We start from the raw sequence: 20,148 nt of genomic DNA on the forward strand, positions 1-20,148 counted from the left end.
ATTATTACTATACTTACCAATCTTGTTACTATCTCAATAGTACTAATTATTATTCCCTTTACCTTAGGTCACTATATATTAATTTGTATTTTCTAGGATTTTATATAAATAGAATTATTCAATAAGTATATTTTATGTCTGGCTTTTAGTCAGCATGCATATTTTGAAATTTACTCCTATTGTATATAATAGTAATTTGGTCGTTTTGTAGTGATCTAAAAGTTTTAATTACTTGCTAATTTTTTATTATGGAATATTTTAATATACTTAACAAAATAGGATCCTCTTACACACATTAATTCAGGCTCAACAATCATCCAGCCAAAGTCAGTCCTATTTTTGCTTTATCTCTATTCTTAACTCCCTCTTGTATGACTTTGAAGTGAATGTTAGGTATCATATCATCTGTATTTCAATATTTACTTGTAGAAGATAGGGATAGTTGTTGTTTTAAAGATATAAACACAATGCCACTATCGTGTCTATAAACTTTGAACAATAACTTCTTGATTTTTATTAAATATCCAGTCAGTATGGAAATCAACTATCTTTTTTTTTTTTTTGGGTCCAGTCGTGGGGCCTGAACTCTGGGCCTGGGCACTGTCCCTCAGCTATTCAGCACAAGGCTAGCGCTCTACCACTTGAGCTACAGTGCCACTTCCGCCTTTTTTCTTTTTGCTTATGTGGTGCTGAGGAATCGAACCCAGGGCCTCAGGCATGCAAGGCAAGCTCTCTACCACTGAGCCACTTTCCCAGCCAGGAAATCAACTATCTTGTAAATGTCATATTACTTACATATTTGTTTAAATCAGATGGAGCATGTAGGATACACAATACTATCTGTATAATACAGATATACATCTCAAATCTATTTAAATGTGTAAATCCTTATTAGTTTATTGGTGCTGGTATAATGAAATAGAGACTAGGTAACTTATAAATAATAAGAAATTTATTTCTGACATCTCTGGAGTCTGGGCAACCCAAGGTCAAGGCACTGGAGGTTTTGGTCTGGTGAGGACTGCCTTACTTCTGTGCTTTCACAAAAGACAAAGCCAAGGGCTAAATGGGGAGGGAAGGGGTCTACTGTCCTAATCATCCCTTTTATAAGGTTGTTAATTCCACCTCTTCTCCCACTTCATAAATAGAAGGGAGCAAAATATTCATCCACAGCATCTCCTTTGGCCTTGCGGGGTCCACCTCCCCTCCCTCTTCTGTATCCTCCCTCCTCTTCTCCCTCCTCCCCACCCTACCTCTCCTACTACTTTCTTTTGTTGATTTGTTATTTTTGTTCGTGGGGGCTTAACTCAGGGCCTAGATGCTGTCTTTGAGCTTCAAGGCTATTAGTACTCTACCCCTTTGAGCCACAGTGCCACTTGCAGTTTTTGAGTGGTGAATTGGAAATAAGTGTCTCACGGGGACTTTTCTGCCCGAGCTGGTTTTGAACTGTGATCCTCAGATCTCAGCTCCGGAGTAGATAGGATTACAGGCGTGAGCCACCGTCAGGCTGACTTTTTTTTTTTTTTTTTCCTTTTTTGAGTCTCTACCCACCTTATTTCTACCCACCTTTTAGGCTGGGGGAGGGTTACTCAGTGTCAGTGTTTGCCTAACTTACGCCAGGTCCTGGGTTCGGCGCTCAGCATCATAAAAGCAAACAAAACAAAACAAAAAACCAAGTAAGTTCTTTTTACCACTTGTCCACTCAGAATCATGAGGTTATTGCATTTGGTGAATCTATCTCTAAAACCTTTTTTTTTTTGCAATCTCCCATTCTCTCAAAACCATTGCTTTGTTGAGGAAACCTGATGACTTGCTTTTCACATCTGCCCATTCAGTCCTAGTATTTGGCAGACAGGGCAACTCAAGCATACAGTGTTTGATTAATCTGATCCAATCAACTAGCGCCTCTCTGCTTTGAACTCTGGCGATTTCCGCTTTTCCGGTTCTCACAGAAGCCCAAGGGCACCCTCCAACCGGAAGCCACCGTTCACTGCCTGTCCGCCCATTTAGCTCGGCCACGCCCATCCATCCCGCCCGTCGTGGCCACGCCCGCTAAGGCGGGCTCAAAGGCGGGGCGAGCGCCGAGAAAACCACATTTCCCAGAGTGCACCGGAACGGCACGGGCCTCCCACGGGCGTTCCGTGGCCGGCGCCATTTCCGTGAAGGGGAACGGCGGCGCGGCCTAGGGTTATGGCGCTGTTCCCGGCCTTTGCGGGCGTTAGTGAGGCCGCCGGTAGTGGAGGCCCCAGGAAAGGTAAGCGCACAAAAGAGCGGCAGAACGTTCTCGGTGGCGTTAATGGCAGTTTCTTGTGCCCAGATCTTCGCCCTAACCTTGGCTTTGTTTATCCACCTGTATCCCAGAGTTCCCCGCGGCTCCGCAAAGCCTTCTGGGAAAGCTGGGGCGTCTGGACTGGGCCTTGAGGACCTGGCTGGGGCTGTTGTGGTCCTGGTTTAGCAAAGCCAGGCAAAGGGACGTGGGCTGCGACGAAGACATCACTTATGTCGATGGGCTTCAGTCCTCAAGCCTCATTTCTTCTTTAAAATATGAAGAGTGCACCTCCACACCGGAAGTACTTTGCAAGGAGACCCCTGATACACATGTTGAGTTTTAAAATGATGCGTTCCTCGATTTTCCTGGCTCAGTTATTGCTGAAGTGCTTCTTAGGTTCTTATCTTTTGGCAGCCCCAGCTTAAGGATTAAGATCCAAAGCCTAATCAGATGGGCAAATGCATACAGTAAAAACAAGCAATCATATTTTTCTTGAGGGTTTATACTTGTGAGATTGCAACAGTTGTGTGTTTTATTTAAGCCTCACCTCAAATGGGCTGCATCGTTAAACATTGAGGTACTAGTGGATTCATTTAAAAAGTAATCTGAAGTCATGCATCTGCTGCGACAGAGTCCAGTTGTGGCTGACATCTGTGCTTTACAACAGATTTAAAGATTGCAACTGGCTTTTACTCAGGATTCTAGAATCCACTGGCTCTCAGAACCAGAACAGGATTAAAAAAAAAAAAATCATGGGCTGCAACATGCCAGACCCCATTTATAGATGAAAATGGGAGTGAGATACAGGGACAGTTTAATGGGTTTAGTGGGATGCTTTGCTTGTATCAGCTTGTTGGACTGAGACTGGCCAGTTTTGTTCCAGGAGTATACTCTTCCAGGAGTATACTTGGCTTACTAAGCCAGGTTGCAGTTCCCCTATAAGGATACAAGAATTTATCTGTGACTTTCTCAGTTTACATTTAACATACCTCCGTTAATATCTTCTAGCTCCTACATTTTTTGGTAAAATGTCTCATAATTGTGATTTCTTGTGTGGTTAGTATATATATTTTATATGTATAAATACGCATGTGTATATATGTTTATATACACATGTGTGTGCATACACACACACACACACACAGGGACTCCACCTGAGCTTTTTGCTCAAGGCTAGCATTTGAGCAACAGCTCCTCATCCAGCTTTTTGGTGGTTAACTGGAGATAAAGAGTGGCACAGACTTTCATACCCCAGCTGGCTTTGAACCATGTTCCTTAGATCTCAGCCTCCTGAGCAGATAGGATTATATGTGGCATGGGCCACTATTACCAGCTTGTTTGTTGTTGTTGTTGTTTTTTTACTAGACCGTAACCTCAAAGTCTAGGACAGTGTGTGTTCATTCAGTGTAGTGTACTTAGTCTGTAGTACAGGTCCAAAATACAGAAATCATTCCATAAATACTTGCTGCTGTACAAGTCGATAGTAAGTACTTAACAGTGTGTTACTTTAGCGCATGAATGAACCTAAAAAAATAATACAAGCTAGGATGTTACAGATGTCACAGACAAACGAACCACAGGAATATTAACTTGTAAGGTTTAGAGGATGCATTATATAAGGGATAACTTTTGGGATGAGTCTTAAAGAGGATAGGATCTGGATAGAGATAATGGAGAGCATTCCAGGACCTTCAAAGGCCAGTGCAAGGAAAAACATGAGATCCATGCAGAGAATTGCAAATAATCTACTTTGTCTGAAAATGTGATTAGGGCTATTGGTAAGGGATTATTTAATAGCATCCAAAGATTGCATTTTGAGAGAGGGAGAAATAGAAGGTTTTCAAGGGAGTGTTCCTCTTCTCATCTATCTTAGCTACTATATTCTCTGGATATAGACTTTTTCCCCCCATAGTACTGATGTTTGAATTCAAGGCCTTACGCTTGCTGGCTACGCAAGCATTCAAGCTATATGCCTCCAGCCCTATAGAAGTACTTTTTATAAAACATTTAAAATTTAAATACATTGTAATTTTTTAATATTACAGCCAACATTCAGCTTTTCTAGGTTGGCACAAAAATGGCCTTTTACAGTTGTTTTCTTAAGTCAGGATCCAAAAGAGGTCAAGATCTACATTTCATTTTGTGGATATGTTTTATGTCTGTTCCAATGTAAAATTCCTTCCCCTCCCCTCCCCTCCCCACCAGTTCTGTGGCTTGAACTCAGGGCCTAGGAACTTCTTTTGCTTCAGGCTAGCATTCTATTACTTGAGCCAAGTCTCCACTTCTGGCTTTGTTTGGGTAGTTTAGTGGAGATAAGTCTCATAGACTTTCCTACCCTGTCTGGCTTTGAACTGCAATCCTCAGATCTCAGCCTCCAGAGTAGTTAGGACCTCAGACGTAAGTCACCAGTATCTGGCCTCTCTTCTAGTTTCTTAGGGGATTTATTTGTTGAGGAAACTAGGTCATTGTTTTGAAGACCAAACCTTTACTGTGGTATTTAACATGCATCTCTGTCCCAGGAAGCTGTTAACTAGATGTAGAGAAATGATTAGAATCAGATGTAAATTTTTGTTGAAGAATACATTGTTAGGAATTTGTGCACTTGTATGAAATCATGACAGAAGGTGGCACTACCCAGTTTCCTTCGTGATGTTAAGTCTGGTCAGTGGATTTGTGTATTTGAATCTCATCCATTAGGAGTGAGGTCCATCTGTTAGTCTTCAATGAGGTGTTTTTTTTTTTTTTTTTTCCTCTGAAGTAATGAGGTTTGAACCTGGGGTCTCAAGCCTGCTACTCAGAGACTTTACTGCTGAATCATGTTTCCAAACCAGTTTTTTTTTTTTTTTTTTAAAATCAAGGGCTTGCTGTGCAGCCTAGGTTGATCTCAAACTTATAAATCTTCCTGCCTTGGCCTCCCTAGTGCAGAGATTAAAGGCAGCTACCACCAAGCCTAACTCTTAGCTAATGAGTTTTTTCAGTTTGTGATTAGTGTTTAGGTTTATTGTTTCATTGAAATAATTCTTTTTCCTCCCCTTTTCATTCCATCCTTCCCTCTCTCCCCATCCCCCTTCTGGGCATACTATGGTTTGAATTCAGGATCTCCTGCTTGCTACACAGTTGCTCTGCCACTGAGCCATGCCTCCAGATTGGCATTTTCATTAGGCAATAATATCCTTACATTGTTTTCCTTTACGCACCTTCTTTTCCCTTCTCTTTCTTAAGTGCTTGCTATGGTGAAGGTTGTCTTAGATCCTGAAGATCTCTCTTATGGCAGTGTGGAAATCTTACTGGTGCGCCCAGCTCCACTGTGCGTGTCACATAGTTACTCCATCGGTTCCCTCTTAAGGACTTGGGATTGTTTCCTTTTGCTCTCATAAAAAGAAGCGCTGCACTGTTGGCTTTACACCATGAAATGTTATAAAAAGTGAAAGATACTATTAGGAGGGTGGATACAGAGTTCTAGTTTGCAAAAGAAAAACACTATCAGAAAGACTTAAAAGGGAGAGGCCAAGAAAGCTGGCCGTTTTGGTGGTGCTAAGAGCTAGGCCTGTCATTGAATAGGCATCATGTTTAGCAAGGGCAGTGGGGAGGCTGGATTCTGTGCTGCGCCTTCTTTGAACAAACAGGCTTAAAGAGGGGCCATTGTGCTAGGAGGAGCAGAACATCCAGTTTGCAATCCCTCCAAGTCTTCTTTTTTTTTTGGTCAGTTGTGGGGCTTGAACTCTGGGCTTGAGCGCTGTCCCTGTGCTCTTCAGCTCAAGGTGAGTGCTCTACTGCTTGAGCCACAGCGCCACTTCCAGTTTTCTAGTAGTTTATTGGAGATAAGAGTCTCATGGACTTTCCTGCTCAGGCTGGCTTTGAACCTCGATCCTCAGATCTCAGCCTCCTGAGTAGCTAGGATTACAGGCGTGAGCCACCGGCGCCCAGCCAATCCCTCCAATTCTTGAGCTTTGCTTCTTACTCTCAGGTTGTTTATTAGGATTGCATACCTAAAATAAATGTGCCTGTGAGTCAAGTAGTTGGTCAGAGTTGGAATGAAAGATGGTGGTAGAGTTCATTTAGTCTCCATAATAACATATATAACATTTTGGGGAAGAAACTAAGTTTATTATCTTTCCTCCAGAACCATTCATTTTGGAAAATGGCACCACTATTCACCCAAACAAAAACTTAGGCACATACTACCACTTCTTTCTCCCATTTAGTTCTTCCTCTAGCCCTTGTAAGCCACTCAGTAGTTCATTATTACTATTTTTCCCTCATTCTCAAACCACTACCTACTTTCCTTCTTAGTCATCCCTGGATTTCTACAGCAGCCTCCCCAAATAGTTCTGCCCTGCGTTAGGCTGTACCTTCACTTCAGGAACAACCCTCCTCACTGTAGCCAGCATTTTAAAATGTATTTATTTTAAGAACACTATATCACTCAGTAGTCTAAATGCTTTACAAATATTAACTCATTGACTCCTCGTAACAGCCCTGTGTTGGCACTGTGCCTTTTTTGAAGGAGGAGGAAATGGAGGTACAAAGCTAGTAGGTTATTTGCCCAGGATTAAGTGGCCAATGAGTCACAGAACAAGGATTGGGATTCAGGCAGGTCCAGCCTCAAAGTGTGCTCACCAGTGCTGCCATTTGAACACCAGCTCTGATTTTGCCACTCTTGCCCAAAACTCTTGGAATGTCTGTCTCTTAGGGTAAACTCAAACCACTGAACTTGTTTTTTATGGCTTGAGCTCTTCACTTTTGTTTTCCTGCCAGTTGTCCAGCCATGACTACCTACTATTGCCCCAGTCATGTTTTCTCACTCTCAGACATTGGAGATTCTGTTTTCACACCTAGATACTTTTTCAGAGCTCATTTACCTACCTGCGTCCTCTGCCTTTAGATCTTTCTTAGCTTAGATGTTCTACAAGACAGCTTTCCCTGGTTCAGATGTCCTTTGACTTAAGGAATCTCCTGTGAGTGCTTGCTACAGTCTCTGTGTTTTCTCTAGTGTGGCTCTCTTAACCACCTTGTGTGGAAGTGACTGCCAGTATGTAGGCCCAGCGTTGATTGTGTATTCCCAGCACATGGTACAGTGCCTGGCTCTCAGCAAGAAAATACATGGGGGTTTAAAAAAAAAAAAAAGAAAAAGAAAAACCTCACCAGGCAATTGTGGCTCACACCTGTAATCCTAGCCACTTAGGAGGCTGAGATCAGAGGACCTGCCTCGCTGGGCCAGGAAAGTCTGTGAGACTCTTATCTCAAAGTAAGCACCAGAAAGGCGGCAATGGAGCTATGGCTCACAGTGTTACAGTGCTTAGCCTTGGGTAAAAAGCTCAGTGACAGCGCACAGGCCTGGAGTTCAAGCCCCATGGCCAACAAAAACCAAAACCTCACAACAATAACAACTCATAGCTGGGTGCTGGCGTTCACACCTGTAATTGTAGCTCCTCAGGAAATTGAGAACTGAGGATTGTGGTTCAAAGCCAGTGGGGGCAGAAAAGTTCCAATTAACCAGCAAGTAGATCTATGGCTCAAATGGTGGAGAGAGCTCTAGCCTTGAGTGAAAAAAGCCAAGCAACAGCATGAGGCTCTGAGTTAAGGCCCCTGTGTACTGGCAGGTGGATGTGATCATATTCACATGCACATATACACATGTATACACAGAGGAAAAAGAGAGAGAGAGAGACAGAGAGGAAGGGAGAGGGGGAACGATCAAGTTTTCTGTTCAGAGTTGTACAACTAATAAACAATAAAACTGGTTTGAACACAGGCCCTCTGATTCTGGAATGTGTGCTATAAACTGCAGTCTTACAGGACCGAGGGCTTTGTTATTTAAACATTACCTTTGGAACTCCTGGTCCTCTTCAAACAATCTGTTAACATTTGTAGAAGTTTGCTCACATCTTTTTTTTTTGTTGTTGTTGGTTGTGGGGCTTTTAACTCTGGGCTTGGGCATTGTCTCTTCTGCTCAAGGCAAGTGCTCTACCACTTGAGCCACAGTACCACTTCCAGTTTTCTAGTGGTTAATTGGAGATAAGAGTTTCACAGACTTTCCTAACTGGGCTGACTTAGAACGGTGATCCTCAGATCTCAGCCTCCTGAATAGCTAGGATTACGGATGTGAGCCACCGGTGCCCAGCTTGCCATCTTTTTGTTGCGGGGTGGGAAACAGTCATGGATCTTGAACTCCAGGCCTGGGTGCTGTTCCTGAGTTCTTTTACTCGAGGCTATCACTCTACCACTTGAGCGCTACTTCTATTTTTCTGGTGGTCAACTGGAGATAAGAGTCTCACAGACTTTTCTGTCCTGGCTGGCTTTGAACCCTATGATCCTCAGATTTCAGCCTTCTGAGTAGCTAGGATTACGGGCATGAGCCACTATACCCATCTTAGAATTGTTTGAATTTTCTCTGGTAGGGTGGCATTCACCTCCAGGTTCACTTAAACAAACTAGTCATCAGTGCTGTTTTGTTATAACAGCTTGCAGAATTGGGTATGGAACTTGGATATTTTATCCAATCCTCATTTAAAATTTGTTTGTAGATTTTCTCCCATAAATCTATTCATTACAGTTCCTCCCTTTATTCATGGTGGAATAGAATGAAAGCATTTTTCAATAGTTAATAAAGAAATAATTCTATAGTAGTAGTAAACTTATCACAGAGACAGTTTTAATATTTAGTGGTGATTGTCTATTATTTTCTGTTAAATGGCCCTGGAAGCTTAAACATGAAGCACAGCTACCAAATAGCTGCCCGTTTTGCTGGGCAGTAGGTCTAATGTGTTTTTTCTGCCAATGCTTCTGCCTTTCTTCTTTTCTTTTAATGTGGTGGAGTGCCAGGTTCCAGGCAAGTTCCAACCTGTGACTTATTTACTGTCCCACAGGGACAAAAGTTTTGGCAGTTCTTTCTCTTCAGCCCTAGGCATTTGGTATCCTGCTTGTCTTCTCTGTAAAATGTTGCATCCTGCTTTGTGTTGGCACAATGAAGTAAATGCAGTTTGATTTCTGTCAGGTACTGCAAATTATAAGGATGGAAGTATCTATTGAAAAGACTTTGCAATCCAATTAATAAAGTGCCTTTTAATCCCAGATAACTTTCTCTAGGATTCTGTTTAAAATTGAGTTTTACAATTCAGATATTGTATTTGACTAGGTAAGGAAATAAGTATACTTACCATGTGTGAAGACCCTGTTTTGTTTACCCCTGTACTAGAACTCTAATACTGGAACTCTGCCTGGAAATGTAGTAGATGCTCATTAATTTATTTTATGGTTGAACACTCATTACAACTAAGAATGGAGGGAATATGATAATTATACTTTATACCTCAATAATGGGTTTTTGAGAAGCTCTTTGTGTGTTAGGTACTGGTCTATAAAGATGCATCCATGTCCTCTCTCAACTTAGCTATTCAAGCAGCATTTATGCAGTTTAGTTACCTTGTGCAACCGTGGCACTGTGCTAGGAGTTGGTCACACCCTTTATGTTATTTTGATGTTTATTTTTCTTTCCATTTCCTTCCAGCTGTCATCACTGCAGCTACATACATACTTGTGTAAAGATAGACTGGAATGGCTTGAACGTTTCTCTCAGTATTCTGTTTTTTCCGCCTTTCCCCTGTTTTCTTCCTTTGCTCAGGACAGAATCTGTTGTGGAAATAATTCTGGTGTCAATGAGCAACCGGATCTGTTTTCACATATCTCTTGCCAGGAATTAGGCCCAAGGGAAAGGAACCATGATACCTCTGAAGGAAAAAGGAGATAGGAGAAAGATCATGAACACTGTTAACACTTACTAGATAGGACCACACAAATTACTCAATCCCTTAGAGCCCTGGTTTCCTCCTCTGTGAAATGGACAACATAATACCTCCCTAGAGCCTTGTTATAAGGATTAAAAGATAGAGAGGAAGTACATGTTTACCCTGGTATGTGACCTATTATAGGCACCTAGTCTCTCTTCTTTCTGGTGTGTGTGTGTGTGTGTGTGTGTGTGTGTGTGTGTGTGTGTGTGTGTTTTGTTCAGTATTCCTTTACTCGAAATAAAAGGTATAAGAATAATTATCCTTCCTTTCAAGTGGTATACAGTGATAAACACTTTCAGCAACACAGCAAGATACAAAAGATACAAATAAGTATAAAAACTAGTAGCTTTTCTATATGGCAATAATGAACAGGTTGAAAAAGAAATCAGGAAACAACCCCATTCATATAGCCTCCAAAGAAAAATACCTAGCAATGAACCTAACTAATGATGTGAAAGACCTCTAGGGAGAAAACAATAAGCTACTGAGGAAAGAAATTGGAGAAGACATTAGAAGATGGAAAGAGCTCTCATGTTCGTGGAGGGACAGATGATTGTACAACTGAAAGCAGTCTACAGTGAGTGTAATCCCCACCGACTTTCTAATGCCATTCTTCACAGAAATAGGAGACAGTTCTATACAACAAAGGAAGTAATTACCAGAATGAGACAACATTTAGAATGGAAGAAAATCCAACAATTTATTGGGTAAAGGTTTAATATGCTAAGCATATAGTGAGCTTAAAAAAGTAACCACAAAAGAACAAATGATCCAATTAATAAATGGTCAAATGAAGCGAATAGACAGTTCTCAAAAGAAGAAATACAAACGGCAAATAAATACATGAAGTATTCAACATCCTTAGCCATAAAGGAATTGAAAATCTAAATGACCCTGAGATTCTGTCTCATTCTAGTCAGCATGGCAATTATCAAGAAAGCTAATTAATGCTAGTGAGGGTGGGTGGAGTGGGCTGGGCAGGGAGCTCGTATACTGTTGGTTAGAATGTAAATTAGTGTAGCCATTATGGAAATCAGTATGGAGGTTTCTCCGAAAACTAAGAAGAAACTATCATATGATCTTGCAGTACCACTCTTGGACATATACAAAGTAATGTAAATCAGCATACAATTAGATAGGTCTGAACACTCATGTTTAATGCAGCACTGTTCAGCATGGCCAAGCTACAGAGTCCACTTAGGAGCCCATCATCCAATCATTGGATAAATAAAAATGTGCTATATATTCACAAGGGACTATTGTAGAATGAAATTCTGGGTATGTGTGGGGAAACTTTGATCTTCAAGCCCTATACCCTTCTGTACTGGAAATAAATTGCTTCTTCTTGAGCACTTTCCCATCAACTAGAAGCAGGTCGATATCATTTTGATGTTTTTGTTAATATTTCCAAATAGTGTACTTTTAAATCTAAATTAACACTTTCAGATATTTCTGATGCTCTTCATCACATTTGTGATCAGAAGTGAGATGTAATAGCCTTGCCCTTATAGCAAAAGCAAAGTAGGTTCTTCTGATTATTCAAAGAGAGTTCTACCCTAACTCATGGATTGTGAAGAATGAACTGCTATTGGGTCTAATTAACTGTTGGTGGGTTGTGGGTATCATATTCAGAGGCTATTAGTTCCAACTTATGATGCTTAATAAAAATCTTGATTCTTTTAGTATGTACACACACACAGACACACACAGATACACACAGCAAAATTATGTCATTTGCAGGAAAATGGATGGACCTGGACATCATGTTGAGCAAGCTTGTCCAAACTCTGGAAGACAAATATTGCATGTTTTCATTTATATGTATAATCTATTCCCAAAACTAACAAGAATAATAATGAATATGACATATCACTCAAATAACTGTAATCAATAAGTAGTTGTGAAGTGTGAAAATTCATATCCTCATCATATATTGATAATGGGAATCTATGGTTTAGCTGGTTTGGAAGGTAGTGTGATAATGCCTTTCTGTGATAAGCATGCATTATTATATGATTCAGAAATTGCTGTAGATACCTACCTTGAGAAATGAAAATACTCATAGGAGCTGTGTGAGCAGAGTTATCTCAGCAGCAACAAAGAGGAAGTAATGAGAGTGTCAGCTAGTTGATGAAGAAAACTCATGGTTTCCATTTGGTCTCTGAATTGTTCAGAATGTCTGGCTGATCTTGGCTGTGAACTTGGACACCAGCTGTTCTATCTATGAAGTTGAATATTGCTTGGAGTGGAAAAGAATGGTGTAGTGATACATACTGCAGCATGGATGAACCCCGAAAACATTCAAGTAGAAGAAGCAGTTACAAATGATCACACAGTGTTGAGCTCATTTGCATGAAGTAGACAGATCTGGAGAGACAAAGTGGATTAGTGCTTGCCTGTGATTGGTGGCGGGGGAAGAGGCAGTAGGCATTGACTGCCCAGTCAATGAAGTTTGTGGGGTAGATGAAAATGTGGAGGTGGTTGCACAACTCTTTAAACACGAGAAGCTATTGTCACTTTGAAAGAGTGAAACTTACAGCATGTCAGTAAAACTGTTAAAATTCCCCTTCTTTCTTGGATCTTCAGCCATTTTAGTCTTTCTATGAAAGAGCCCAGGCCTCCCATCCTAAGACAAAAATGGGCCGGAATACAAAACCTCCACTCGCTTGTCACTGCCGTGCCCCGCCTCTCTTCCTCCATAGCTGAGACTTTTAATTTTAATTTTTTTATTTTTGTCAGTCGTGGGGCTTGAACTGTGGGCCTCCGCGCTGTCCCTGAACTCTTCATTTCAAGGTGACAATTCTACCACTTGAGCCAAAGCGTCACTTCCAGTTTTCTGGTGGTTAATTGGAGATAAGAGTCTCACAGACTTTCCTGCCTGGGCTGGCTTTGAGCTGTGATCCTCAGATCTCAGCCTCCAACTAGCTAGGATTGCAGGTGTGAGCCACTGGTGACCGGCTGAGACTTTTTAATTTTTAGTATTTTTTTTTGGTTGGTTGTAGAGCTTGAACTTGGGGCCTGGGTGCTGTCTTTGAGCTCTTTTGCTCAAGGCTAGTGCTCTATCACTTTGAGCTACAATGCCACTTCTGACTAGCCTGCCTGAGCTGGGTTGTCTGTGATCCTCAGATCTTAGCTTCCTGAGTAGCTAGGATTATAAGCATGAGCCACCAGCACCTGGCTTTTGAGACACTTTAAAAGTTAGAAAACAAGCAATTTAGTTCATTGTAAAATAGTTAAAGACTGTGAGCATGTAGAAAGAAAAAGATTCTAGACAACTAATTGTTCACCACTCAGAAATAGTCCCTATTAACATTTATAGAATTTTAGCATTGTGTTTTTGTTTCCAAAGATGAATACTGTCATCAGGAAAGGTTTGTTATGTTACTACTCTAAGATAATAGATCATTGGATATTTTTACAACGATCGACACTTCTGTCACAACAGCAGGCATGTGGTGGGTTTCATGCATGATTTGACTTTTTGATGCTGAAGATTCATTTAAATCAAATCTGAACTGTGTAAAACCTAATGCATTGCCAGCATTCAAGCTCCTTAGGTGTTTGTGAGGTGAATGCATAGAACCCTGTTGACTGTTAGGCCATACTTGTTTCCTGGCTTTTGCCATAGCCACAGGTATCTCAAGAGATTTCAGTCTGACTATTTTTTAGTGTGTCCGAGTGCTCTGCCTTGTGAATTAACAATTTCATGAATTCTGTGTGGCTTCTATGGAGTGTTCAAAATGTCTAGCTGACACTGGCTGGGATAGATGGATGGTTTTCCTGTTCTGAAAGTCATTGAGCTAATTTCATTGTTTTTTTTTTCTCCCTTTTGTTTGTGCAGAATTAGACTGGCTGAACAACCCGAGCTTTTGTGTGGGAACCTTGACATCACTGAGCCAGCCGTCAGAAGAGCCCTCAACCCCTGTTCCTCAGCGCTCACCACGCAGAAGGTAGCTGTTAGACAGGTGGATTTGGGCCTTTGTGTGCTGCTAAAAGTTTAGCTGACATGGTTCTTTTTGGAAAGCCTGTGGTGAGAGCTGAGTTTGAGCTATTCCTTCTGCTTTCAGTAATGGACCTTACATAGAGTAATGGACTTCATGTGCAGTAAGGGACCGTCGTTCCTGCCTTGCTCCTGTGGATGGTTCTTTTTCCTCTAGCACTGCTGTGGCGAGCGTAGGGGACAGTGGGTGCCTGTAACTAGGAGTGAGGGAGGGGTCAGGTAACTTCACTAACATCGTTAGTAACCCTTAGGGTAGTAATGCAGGGGTTGCTTTGGGTACATTTTCAATACTTCTGTAAAAGTAGCTCATATAACGGGACATAGAATGAAATCTCAGAACACTGGGCAAGCACAGTTGCACACGGCTATATGTGGCTGGACAAGATCATGGAATTGAGAAACATCCTCCTTCACCAGTATAGGCTCCATGGCCTCATTAATTCAGAGAAAGTGCGGTACCATAAAGGTTCAGGAATTCGTTGGACAATGATAACAGATGATAACCAAGGATACTTTGGTTATGAGGAAGAAGAGTTCATTGTCACCCTAAAAAGCAAGGACCAAGCTAGGCACTGTTATCTCATACCTGTAGTACTAATTACTCTGAATAAAAGCCCAGGAATGGTGCTGCATGCATGTGCGCTCATGTGTCTCACACACACACACACACACACACACACACACACACAAGTAAGGACCTCAGTTAAGCCTTTTCCTTTTCCTTTTCTGCCTTAAAGTTGCATTGGCATAATAAGTGCCACTGAAAATAAGACTGATTGTGTCAGTAAATGACATTTTTCTTGATCAAGTTACTACATATATCTACAACAGTGTAGGCTTCGAAGTGACAGAAATGAGATTCTCCAGCTGTTTTTATTTTAGGCGCAGGTGTTCAGTATGGGGTGAGCTATATAGTCCAGAAAGTCACTATGAAGTATATGAGAAAACACTTCAGTGTATGTGAGAGTTTCTAGAGCTCCCCAGTACATATTTTCTTGGTTGCATATCTTCTCCTACTTCTCTTTTGAAAACAATTGTATGACTGCTTTTCTCTTATCAGGAGTCCTTTGAAGTCTGAGTCTTCAGATGAGAGTGACAGTGGCAGAAAGCTCCCACAAGGAAGCAGGAAGAAGAAGAAAGAGAAGAGGAGGAAAAGAAAGCACCAGCACCATAGGAAGACGAAGAGGAAACATGGGCAGTCAAGCAGCAGTGAGTCTGAGCACGACACGGATTCTGGGAAGGATCGGCCTTCCCAAAGCCTTACCGGCACTCAGAAGGGATCCGAAAAACCCAGGTGGGTGTCTGCCAGTGAGGTTTTTTGTTTTTTTGTTTTTAAATTAATTATTGGTCGTGGGGCTTGAACTCTGGATGTTTTCCTTGAGCTCTTCAGCTCAAGGCGAGCACTCTACCACTTGAGCTACAGTGCCACTTCCAGTTTTCTGGAGGTTAATTGGAGATAAAGAGTCTCACGGACTGTCCTGCCCAGGTTGACTTTGAACCGAGATCCTCAGATCTCAGCCTCCTGAGTAGCTAGGATTACAAGCATGAGCCACTGGCGCCTGACAGCCAGTGAGGTTTTATTTATTTATTTATTTTGGTCTGGTCGTGGGGCCTGAACTCTGGGCCTGGGCGCTGTCCCTCAGCTCTTCAGCTCAAGGCTAGCACTCTACCACTTGAGCCACAACGCCACTTCCGGCTTTTTTCTTTTTGCTTATGTGGTGCTAAGGAATCGAACCCAGGGCCTCAGGCATGCAAGGCAAGCGCTCTACCACTGAGCCACCTTCCCAGCCGCCAGTGAGGTTTTAAATTCCAGTTTGTCTCCCTTGATGGTTGTCAAAAGATAGACATTTGAAGGATTAATCTAGCCATCCAGTCAGAAGAGAGCTCTGCCATCAAAGCAGCTTACAAACAAGAAAAACTGCCATCAAATTGGCAGCCTGATTATATTTGAGAAATATTATTTATGCCCAATAATGATTATGTCACAGTTGGAATTGGGACAGTGAAAGATGCCGTTTGTGCAGCATGGATGACATGGGGTCAGTGCACAGCGAAGCGGTCATTTAGGAGTAGCAATCACAGCTGCCTTGCTGTGACCCCATCACTTGACACAGGGCCCAGTGTAGTGCACTTTGCTGTCTGAATGAATGGCTGTGTTATTGACTTCTACTTTAGTTATTGCACCTTCTGAAAATTTACCTCTTATTTACACATCCATTTTTAGAGCAGAGGAAAAGGAGTGTGAAAGGATTTCCTGAAACCACACAGGAACTTCCATAAGAACTTGAACGATTGTTCATTTCTGCCTGTGCTCGACCATGCCAGAGAGAATCTTCAGTGTCGTAGTAGTTTTATGACCCAGACAGCAGTTTCAAGTTCAGTATTTTTGTTGAGTAACCTATTAGATCAAAATTGATTTTTCTTTTAAAAATTTTGCTACTGGGGTTAACTTCAAGGTCTTGTACTTGCTCGGCAGATGCCCTATCTCCTGAGCCACCCTCTTGGCCTCAAAGTAGTTTTTATCCTCTCATTTCCTGCTGCTAGCTTCTGCTGTCTTCTGGGAAGGTGACCTGGCAGAGTTGTTTATTCTGTACAGACAGGGACGAAGGTATTTTGAGTGATGAATGTCTTTCCATGATGCCAGGGAAAAGGGTTCAAGGAGGGTGGCGTGCCACGCGGGACCTGGGGATACTTCCCCAGGGTGACAGCTACTAATTGACTTGTAGTTCATGGGACAAGATTTCCTTCACGGTAAGATGAAGGCAGCACACAGCTGAGACTATGTCTTGCTTCCTGACCCACAATACCGACTTGGGAGAGTGGGGAAGGGTAACCTGCAGTGTGCCCTTGGCTTTCCTCTTCTTTCTTCTCTATGCAGTGCATTAATTTCTTCACAGTGGGCTCTCCCTCTTTTCCAAGTCTTACATAGTTTATTTTTTTATTTTTGTGGGCTGGGTGCCAGTTCTGTGGCTTGAACTTCGGACCTGGATAACATTCCTGAGTTTTTTTTGGTCAAGACTAGTGCTGTACCACTTTGAGCCACAGCTCCACTTCTGGCTTCTTGGTGGTTAATCTGAGAGAAGAGTGTCTTGGACTTCCCTGCCCAGGCTGGTTTTGCATTGAGAGCCTTAGATTTCAGCCTTCTGAGTAGCTAGGATTACAGGTGTGAGCTACCAGTGCCCAGTCTTTTTGTTTTTTCTGTTTTAAAGTATGAGCTGGCCTAAAATCATCACAGGCAGCCCACTTAATGTCCGTGGATATCACCAGTTACTACCTTTGCCATGTGTTCCAGTGTGCCTTAGAGCAGAAGTAATTTTTTAAATGTATTTTTATTGTGAAAATACTGTACAGAGGGGTTACAATTACATGGGTAAGATAATGAGCACATTTCTTATCAAGCATTGTAGCCTCCTGCTTTGTTTCCCCTTCCCGTCCCTTCGTATCCTCCCCCCTCCCCCCGTACCCCCCACCAAAGTTGTAAAGTTCGTTTTTGACATAACGACTAGTACATCTCATTGTGAGCAGAAGTAATTTTTAGAAAATATAAAGCTTTGTTTATAAGAAATATAAATAGCGCTCCCATGAAATAAAAGTTGTAATCATTTAAGTGAAATGCTATAAAGTACACCTGTACTCTTGAGGATAATAACTGAGATGACCCCTTTGCTTGATACGGGTGACAGGTTCTGCTTTGTTTTGTCCCCTCATCCCTGGCCTGTATGGGTTTCTGCACTTATGTGTGTCTGATGCCACGTGTGCTTAGAAAGCTTTCAGCTTGCTGTTTTGGGCTGTGAGGGAATGTTACTGTAGAGTCACCTGTCCCTTTTCCTTTGTCCACAGCCAAGGAAATAGTGCAGTTGCTGGTGCAGGCACTCACTCCGTGTGGCTGGAGGACATTGAGGCTCTGACAGGAGAAACCTTCCGTGTGGATAAGAAGCCTGACCCTGCAAACTGGGAGTATAAAAGTCTCTACCGAGGGGATATAGCAAGGTATCCAGTGTTTCCCCCTCTTTCTACCCTCTCACTCTCTCTCTTAGGTTCTGTTGGGTGTTAGCCATTGCTGTTAGGGCGCATGTATCATATTTACTGAAAAAGGCAGACTTGAGGTCAGGTCATACTGACTTGCTTTACCCATGGGGCATTGCTTAGTGCCTGGTGGATAAGCCTAAAAGCAACTTACTGTAACAGAGTATCCAGAAACGATTTGGTTTAATCTATCTGCCATTTAAAAAAAGTAGCAAAGACCTTTTTATTTATCCTTCTCCCCACATACCATTTAAAAAGTGACATTTAATGATAATGACTTTTTCAGATTATTTCTAGCATATACCACCAGATGATCATAAAACTATGTGGTAGGCGGTATTTGCTTCAGTAATGAATTTGAACTTTCCCCCTGTAATCTGTCAATCATAAATATTTGAGTAAGCTAGACAAGATGGCTCATGCCTGTAATCCCATCTTCTTGGAAGGCTGAGGAAGTAGATTGATAATTCGAGGCCAGTCTGGGAAGCCTCACAGTTGACACTCAAAGCAACAGCAGTGGAGTACTTAATAAAACTTTTCAAGCACTTACATTTTCTAGGAAACTTAGGAACTAAAGAACAATAGATAATCTCTATTTCCAAATAGTTTATAGGTAATGAAAATCAAAGGTAGGGAATTATAGGAAATAAGAGTAGATTTGGAGATTGTTATGCGTTATTATAGGTTAATACTCCTTAAAGTTCAGTTTCTAATGCCTCACCAAACCTCCAAATTAGAATCACATTTCTCTTCCTGACTTTATATTTTACCATATAAACAATTCCTGCTGAAATTGCCTTTGTGAGTTTATCTTGGTTGTTTTTGGATTGTTTCAATACTCTGAAGTAGTGTAAGGTTTTGTATACCACCCCAAGGAGTGGTGGGCACCCAGGAGGAGATGGGGAAGGCAGCATGCCTGACCATGCGGGAGGTGTGTACATGGCCCCTGCTCCTGCTGTGTCAGCCCGTGCGATGCCGTGGCTGCTCCTTGAGGAGGAGAAGGAGGAGGCAAGGACTCGAAGGTCAAGTATCTGTGCCAGATCAGGCAGCCAGGGGAGCACATGAGACGGGTGTGGTAGGACGCTTTCTGGAGTGACCAAAGACCCAGGTTCGCATTTGATGGCCACTTACCAGCAGCACAGTCCCAAGCAGGTCATCCACCTGTCTCAGCCTCCTTTCCTTCATTTGGGAATTGGGAATTACAGTTCTTACCCTGTCTTGCACACAAGTGTCAGAGATGTTTGTAGCGACGTAAGGCGTTACTATTTACTACTAGATGAAAAAGAGAAAACATTAACCAAGAGTGGCTCTTGAGGTTTTGCTAATGAATGTCACAGGCCATAGAAAGAAAGTAATTAGAAAGCACTTTCTTAGTCTAAACTGCAAAGATGGATTTTTTTTTCTTTTGTGTTGGTTATTTTTTTCTCCTTAGCATTTTCATCTAATTTGCTATAGAAAATGCTCCTATTAACTTCAGGTCAGAAAACTCAGCCATTTTATGTGTCTATGTGCGAGTACATGTGCATGTGCATGTGCGTGCGTGTGTGCATGTGCGTGTGCATGTGTGTTTCAAGGCCTGTAGATAAACTGAGTTATGTTTTACTACAAAAAATAAAATACGCGAATCCAAACTACAGTGTAAAATCGAAGATGTATCTTCACTGAATGTTTGTAAATGGTTTCTTCTAAGAATTACAATTGTTACAGCTCTTAAAAAAATAGGCAGTTTTGAATTTGAAAAAATTCACACTTACCATAAAGATGAAAGATGTTCATACTGAGATACTTCAGCCCAAACCTTCACAAACTAGTGTAAGTAAGTTGCTGAATGAAAAAGATTCATTTTTTTTCATATTAGAGAGAAACTACCTCTTGCCTTACAAATGCAAAATAAATTCACTGGACTCCACTCTTTTAGAAACCACAAGCTCACTATTAAGGCTTGAACCTCAGTAGCACTAATTGGGAAAAATGTAAAAACAGACTTTAATATGAGAGTTGGCTAAAATAGACATTCTCTGTAGGAAACATCTCTGGGTTTTTGTTAAGCACGCTCTTAAATC

General features: G+C 41.7%; 1 protein-coding gene across 2 annotated transcripts in view; it reads left to right on the top strand.

Moving 5' to 3' along the window:
- The first annotated feature begins 2,180 nt into the window (after nucleotides 1-2,180).
- Nucleotides 2,181-20,148, top strand: part of Nrde2 (NRDE-2, necessary for RNA interference, domain containing) — a 38,771-nt gene continuing 20,803 nt past the window's right edge. For both annotated transcript variants that reach the window (XM_013015447.1, XM_013015454.1), the window contains exons 1-4: nucleotides 2,181-2,254; nucleotides 13,901-14,009; nucleotides 15,120-15,353; nucleotides 17,900-18,049. In XM_013015447.1, the coding sequence (XP_012870901.1) occupies nucleotides 2,191-2,254; nucleotides 13,901-14,009; nucleotides 15,120-15,353; nucleotides 17,900-18,049 (557 nt within the window). In that variant the 5' untranslated portion in view covers nucleotides 2,181-2,190. The remainder of the gene's footprint in view (nucleotides 2,255-13,900; nucleotides 14,010-15,119; nucleotides 15,354-17,899; nucleotides 18,050-20,148) is intronic.

The sequence above is a fragment of the Dipodomys ordii genome, unplaced genomic scaffold (genome assembly GCF_000151885.1).
Source record: "Dipodomys ordii isolate 6190 unplaced genomic scaffold, Dord_2.0 Scaffold2, whole genome shotgun sequence".
Classification (NCBI taxonomy): Eukaryota; Metazoa; Chordata; class Mammalia; order Rodentia; family Heteromyidae; genus Dipodomys; species Dipodomys ordii.